We start from the raw sequence: 6,841 nt of genomic DNA on the forward strand, positions 1-6,841 counted from the left end.
GATGAGGGCCACGCCGGACTCCTGGACTTGACGGAGCGGCGTATGGGTGACGGTGGCCGCGGCTACGGCGAATTGCGGCGATGGTGGCGCTCGGGCATCCGCCCAAATCGAAGCAGAGAGGGGGCGAGGGGGAATCTGATGGGGAGAGGGAGAGGCGGAGCGGGGCAACTGGTGAGGTGAGTAGGAGAGGGGATCGAGGGGGCGCGGAGGTGCATGCCTTATCCGCCATCGTCGTCGGCGAGGTGGTCGGGCGGCGACGAGCCCTTGTAGCGGTCTGAGACCGAGGAACAGGGCAGGGGGGAGACCGGTGCGAGGGGCAACCGGGCTGGCTCGGGTGGGTTAGGTGGGCCAACCCAGGTGGGTTCGGTCCAGGGAGGGGGGTTCCTCTTTCCTCTCTCTTTTCCTTTTTCTTTTAGTTTTTCTTTTTTATTTTTAGCAGCTTTTGCATTTTCTTTTTAGCCAAAAATGACCTTGCAAAATTATGCCACTGGCCAAGACAATTTCAAAGAATAAAGTGCATTGCCACAAAAAGGTTGGGAGGCTTTTGGAAAATTTGCCAATTTTATAAATTAAAAAAGGCATTTAATTTATTGCTTAGGTCACTGCTTTAAGTAGTTTAGGCCACTTAAACCCTTTGCAAAATGTTGGTTCACCACCAATATTAGTTGTGGAATATTTGGCACATGATGAACATTTTTGTTTTCATGTTTGAGAAATTTTGAATTTCACTTAGCATTTGAATTTGCATTCAAAGGGGAAGTTGAAGGAAACATGAGATAATAATGATCAGGCACATGTTTAGCAAAAAGGTTAACTTAACTCCAGGGGTTACTGTAGCATCATTACACCGGGGTGTTACAATACGAAAGGGGCTTGATCAATGTCAACCGCGTTCGTGTCCAGCAAGTTCACGAACTTGGTTGTTGCATTGTTCGAACCACCGCTATAGCGAATGATATTAAGTCACGCGCTATTGAGAATAATGGCGAAAAATGAAAGGGAATCGCCAAGACCGAAGACGCATACCTTCCGGCCATTTCGTCGAACACCTCGCTCGCGGGAGGAGTGGCACCGTTGAACAGCATCGCCGGAGCACCTCCTTGTAGGGAGATGGAGCGAGAGGTTGAAGAAGGTGGCTTCTTTGAAGCCGGAACCTTCCTCCGCTTTACGGCCGCGACCTTGCCGACCTTCTCCGCCGCCGGCCGGGATCGCGCTGCCGCGTTGGCGCCTGGAGCATGGGCCATCGCGGCGGGGGCAGCCGGATTCCCGTCCTGCACGACCACGTTGCCCTGCCGCTTGTGGGCAGGCGCGGCGTGGGCTTGGGCGACGGCGGCGGGGCCAACATGGCCGGCGACGAGATCCGCCCGAGGGGAAGGAGCGTGCGCGACCTCGGCGGTGACGGGTGACAGCATGGGGTCGTCCATGGCGGCGAGGGACGGCGGGGAGGAGCAGCCGGAGCTTGCAGAATGGGGGCAATGGTGGCAGAGGATGGGGAGCGGGAAGGGCCGCGCGAAAACGTCCCTCCCACCAAATCTCGCACGGGATAGGGGTTGAGCTCGAGTCGGCCTCCCAGTCCGTGAAGATAGAGGTTGGGGGAGAAGATTTGCCGCACCCCGGCCGAGGCAGGATGCAGGGTCTGTTCGTGCAGATTTTCTGGCCCCGACCCGTAATTTGGCGGTTAGGGGTCTGCTAGAGTTGCTCTAATACTCCACACGGTCTTTATTAGTTTGCATATAAATTTTGTCCAAAATCAAAGTATCCCTACTTTGATTAAACTTACCAACAATCACAATGACTAATTAATATTGTGAGATTAATTGTGAAATATAGTTTCATAGCATATATATTTGGTATTGGAGATGTTAGTATTTTTTAATATAAATTTGGTTGCAAAGTTTGACTTGACAGAAATCTAATACGCAAAGTAAAAAGGACCGGAGAGAGTATAAGAAAATGTTCTTATATTATGGGACAGAGGGAGTAGTAAAGGAGAGATTTGATAATTCAGCTCGATTCTGAGTACCAAATACTGAAATAGCGACTAAACTTGCATCTGCTTCACACCCTCAACAAGGGCATAATATCAAACCATACAAATGCAAGGATAACAGGCATAGACAACCCCGTTTGAACATCTTACCTTGGAATTATTTGAGTTCTCTACTACAGCTGGGGCAAAACCGACGGTGTCAAAAATATTTCAGAGCACAAAATCACATAGATGACTTTTAACTTTTACTAGGACTTACAGAACATGGGGCAAAAAATAAACACGGCTTTTCAAGATCCATCTCAAGCTAGCTGACTAAAGCAGGCCCTCACGAAAAATGTATACCTGCTTTGTTGAAGAGAGACAGCAGGTACAGGAAATCAACTTGGCTCAGCTTGGAAGACCTCTTCTCTGCAAAATCACCCTGCTGCAATATACCCATAATCTTTTCTTTGAAGCTAGCACGGCCGTCTGCCGCATCAGCGTCATCCATTTCCATATCGTCGTCCTCTTTCTCGTCATTGGTCTCCACGCTCAGGTCCTCGACCATATTGGCCAGCACTGCAACATCATCAGGTGACATCTTCTCCTCGCCCATTTCAGATTCTTGGGCAAGTTGGAGAGATTGCATTGTCTTGTAATTCTTCTCTAGCAACTCAAGAACGCGCTTCTGCTTGAAAAGGGAGCCCAGGGTTTTGTTTTTCCGATTGAAACAAATCCTCACGAGCCCATCCCACTCTTTGAAGCTGACGGGAGGGAGGGGCTTCCTTGGCTCAATGCGCACAACTGAAGAATCTACCTTGGGTGGAGGCCTGAAGTTATTCCGCCCAACCTTCAGCAGATGTGACACGCGAGATAAGAGCTGCACGTTCACTGACAGACGGCAGTACAGAGTGTCTCCAGGCTGTGCTACAAGTCTCATGGCAAATTCACGTTGAAACATGATCACAGCACACCTGAAGATCGGACGGTGTGACAGAAGCTTGAATGTAAGGGGGGATGATATCTGGTACGGGATGTTTGCCACGCAGATATCAAAGTATGGAAGATCACATTTCAGAACATCCCCTTGGATAACCTGCATCATGGTTCACAAGAATACTCATTTTATTAACAAACAATTGGTTCAAATTAGAACTGAAGATTCATGAAAGAGTGTGGACTAGATATAAGCTTGATTGTTTTTGTTTCATCTCCCCTTCTGATAGTCATCAGCGGTACCACAACTCATTGATCACTGTATATTATAATCCAAATTTGCAGTTTACTTCTAAATTAAATCATGCCCATCATATCAAGACAATCTTAGTTCTCCTAACACACCAATAGTACCCTATATTAGCTGATGAGTCATACAGTATTGTGCTACAATTATTCACAATAATATGCAACAGTGCCTAGTAACTTTAACAATCAAGAACATGGAAATAGTCAGTTGGTGTAGGCGCAAAACTCCCCTCACAGATGTATTGCTATTGCTCCGGGTTGACAGGAACAATCACTATGTAGCACTTACTAACTCAACTACCAGGGTTAAAGAAAAAAACAGGATGGCACTACTAAGACACATACTAAGTTCAGCTAAATGAGCCCAACATCATACAACCCCGAATTCTCCGTCTACCGCCAAAAAACAATCTCTGAGCAGTCAATTGCAGAGCAAGCACAGTAGAAAACAGATATAGCAGCACAGCACAAACCTATAGTACTGAATTATCTGCGAAAAACAAAATTTCCATAGATATGAAAAAACTAGGAGCCACAAAGAAGAGTTCTTGTACCTTGAGGCGTGAGGAGAGGGGGTGGCCCTGGAACCGGCGGCTCAGCTCGAGAACCATCCGCGGGTCGAGCTCGACGGCGACAACGGCCTTGACGCCGGACTCGAGCAGCCGCTTGGTGAGATTTCCCGTTCCGGGCCCGATCTCGAGGACGGTGTCGGTGGGCTTGAGGCCGGCCTTGGCGATGATGGAGTCCACGAGCGCCGGGTTCCGCAGGATGTGCTGGCCCTTGGACTTCTCGAACGGGATCCCGCCCTGCAGCCGCGCGCCGCCGCCGCCGCCACCGCCGCCGTGGCGCTTCTTCTGGATCTTGCCGCCGGCCATGGTGGTATTATTCTGGGGTATACTCTCGCGCCTGCCTGGGGAGGAGGAGGTCTCAGCGGTGGTGAGGCGGCGGCCGTCTGTGGCTCGCGCGGGGAGTGGGCAGAGAGAAGAAGCGGCTAGGGTTTTGGGGGCGTCAAGAAATATGGCATTTCCTTTTTCCTTTTTATATTTATAAAGTAATCGAAACAGGCCGGCACTGATGCAGCCCGAATGAAGCTGATAGGCCCATGATGATATAGGGACCTCCTAATCGGCGCCTGTTGCGCCAGTTTTCCTTCCTGGCGCACAAGGCTGTCCCGATTGGGCCGGCCTATTTGCACAGTACAGTAGCAGGGCGCGAGGGCTGTAGCGTTTCCAGTACTGTAGCGATATCAGTTACTTTAGTGCTGTGGCGATTCGAAAAAACTTTGCTCATTTGAAAAACGTGAACTTGAAAGAAATTCATAAATTTGAAAAGGTTCATACAAATTTAAAAAGTTCATGACTTCAAGAAAACTTCACGAATTTGAAAAAAAAGTTCATGAAATTTTGGAAAAAGTACACAACTTTGAAAATAAGTTCATCAAATTTGGAAAAAGTTCATTGATTTTGAACAAAACATTTATCAAATGTGAAAAAAAGTTCATCAATTTTGAAAAAAACCTTCATCGATTTGAAAAAAACTTCACCAATTTTGAAAAAAACATTCATCAAATTTGAAAAAAGTTCATCAGTTTTGGAAAAAGTTTAAGAATTTGAAAAAAAGTTCATCAATTTTGAACAAAAGTTTCATCAAACAAAAAAATGTTCATAAATTTTGAAAAAAAGTTCATCGATTTTGAAACAAGTCACCATTTTTTTTTCGAGAAAACGCAAATGGCCTTTGCGTTTCATTGCATTGGAAAGAGAGGGTATTTACATCCTCCTAGGAGGCGGTTTGTACACACAGACAACAGAGGCTCAGTGCACGTCCCAGGATGATGGCAAAACGACCCTGAGCCCTTGAGCTCCAGCCTTTGCCCAACATCTGGTCTCGTCTTTGATCCTGTCTACAAGCTCGTTCAGCGATGGGGACACATGGTCGAAAACACACGCATTTCTATGCTTCCAGATCATCCACGGTACCAAAAGTGCCACAGATTTGAGCGCCTTGCGGAGCGCTGGTGGTGTGCGTTCCTTTGCGCGCAGCCACCAATCCATGAGCGAGCCGTCGTGCTCGGGCGCCGGCGCCGGCAAGCGCAGCCAAGATAAGACCTCCTGCCATGTCTGTTTAGTGAATGGGCATGTGAGCATCAGATGCCCGATCGTCTCCGGTTCCTGATCGCACAGAAGGCACCGCGGGTGATGTTGCAGGCCATGGCGTGCGAGTCTCTCCGCGGTCCAACAGCGATCTTGACATGCCAGCCAGTGGAAGAATTTCACCTTGGGCGGTGCCCAGCTCCTCCAAATGAGCTTCCAGGAGTGGCAGCCCGTCGCGCCCAGGAAAGTTGCCCAGTAGCAAGACTGGGCGGTGTAGACGCCGCTGGCTGTCCAGCTCCAGAGCAGCCTGTCCGGCTCATTGGACAGCTCGACATGTTGCACTAAGTGCCAGAGCTGAAGGTACTGTCCGATCTCTGGGAGGCCTAGCAGGCCATGGATGTCACGTGCCCAACTATTGCCGGCCAGGGCCTCCGCCACCGTTCTGGATTTTTGACGTTGCTTGGGGATGCACTTGAGGAGTCTAGGCGCAAGCTCGCGGACGGATTGGCCACCAAGCCAGCGATCCTCCCAGAACAGGGCTGTCCTGCCATCTCCAATTGCCATAGTCGTGGAGGCGTAAAAGAGCGCACGCTCCTCCGTCGTAAATTGCGTGTCCAGCCCCTGCCAGGCTCGAGTAGTGTCCGTGCGCGTGAGCCATAGCCAGCACAGCCGAAGTGATAGCCCCGTGCGCTCGAGGTCCCGGATGCCAAGGCCGCCATATTCAAGTGGCCGGCAAACCTTACGCCAGTTGACGTGGCAATGTCCACCGTGGGCATCCGCGCGGCCGGCCCAAAGAAACCCGCGCTGAATCTTCTCTAATTGCTTCAGGGTTTTCTTTGGGGGCGCAAGCGCTAGCAGTTGATGGATCGGTATTGCATTAAGCACCGATTTGACGAGCGCTAGCCGTCCCGCTTTGTTCATCAGCCAAGCTTTCCAGGAAGGCAGCCGGCCCACCACCACGTCGACGAGGGGTTGCAGCTGCGCTGCGGATGGGCGGCGAGTGGAGAGCGGGATGCCCAGGTAGGTAACCGGCAAGGCCACGACGGGGCACCCGAGTGGCTCCAGCAGCCCCACTTCGTAGTCGCCGGCGTGAAGGATCGTGGCCGAGCTCTTGGCGTAGTTCACGCGGAGCCCAGAAGCCGTACCGAACACGTCCAGGATGCCTTTGACAGCGGCGATCTCCTCAGTAGTGGCATGGCAGAACATCATCACATCATCGGCGTAAAGAGAGATCGCCGGGATGGCTCGTCGGGGATGCAGCTGCTGAAGGATGCCGGTCTGTAGGGCGTGTCGCATCAGTCTCCCAAGGGTGTCCACCGCCAGCACGAAGAGTTGTGGTGAGGTGGAGTCACCTTGTCGTAGGCCGCGCCGGTGCCAGATTGGCGGACCGGGAACTCCATTGATCATGACCCGCGTGCTTGCCGAGGAGAGCAGAATGGCCATCCACTCCCGGAATCGGTCCCCAAATCCATACTTGCGCAGCACCTCAAAGAGGAAGGGCCACGAGATGGAGTCGAAGGCACGTGTGAGG

General features: G+C 50.8%; 1 protein-coding gene across 1 annotated transcript; it reads right to left on the reverse strand.

Moving 5' to 3' along the window:
- Nucleotides 1-2,035: 2,035 nt before the first annotated feature.
- On the reverse strand, nucleotides 2,036-4,221 carry LOC119329865 (ribosomal RNA small subunit methyltransferase-like). Its single transcript, XM_037602960.1, has 2 exons — nucleotides 3,772-4,221; nucleotides 2,036-3,068 (listed from the first exon to the last, which is right to left on the reverse strand). The coding sequence occupies exons 1-2, from the start codon at nucleotides 4,090-4,092 to the stop codon at nucleotides 2,319-2,321; spliced, it is 1,071 nt and encodes a 356-aa protein (XP_037458857.1). The 5' UTR covers nucleotides 4,093-4,221; the 3' UTR covers nucleotides 2,036-2,318.
- Between the last annotated feature and the right edge of the window lie 2,620 nt (nucleotides 4,222-6,841).

This window comes from Triticum dicoccoides, chromosome 7A (assembly GCF_002162155.2).
Source record: "Triticum dicoccoides isolate Atlit2015 ecotype Zavitan chromosome 7A, WEW_v2.0, whole genome shotgun sequence".
Taxonomy (NCBI): Eukaryota; Viridiplantae; Streptophyta; class Magnoliopsida; order Poales; family Poaceae; genus Triticum; species Triticum dicoccoides.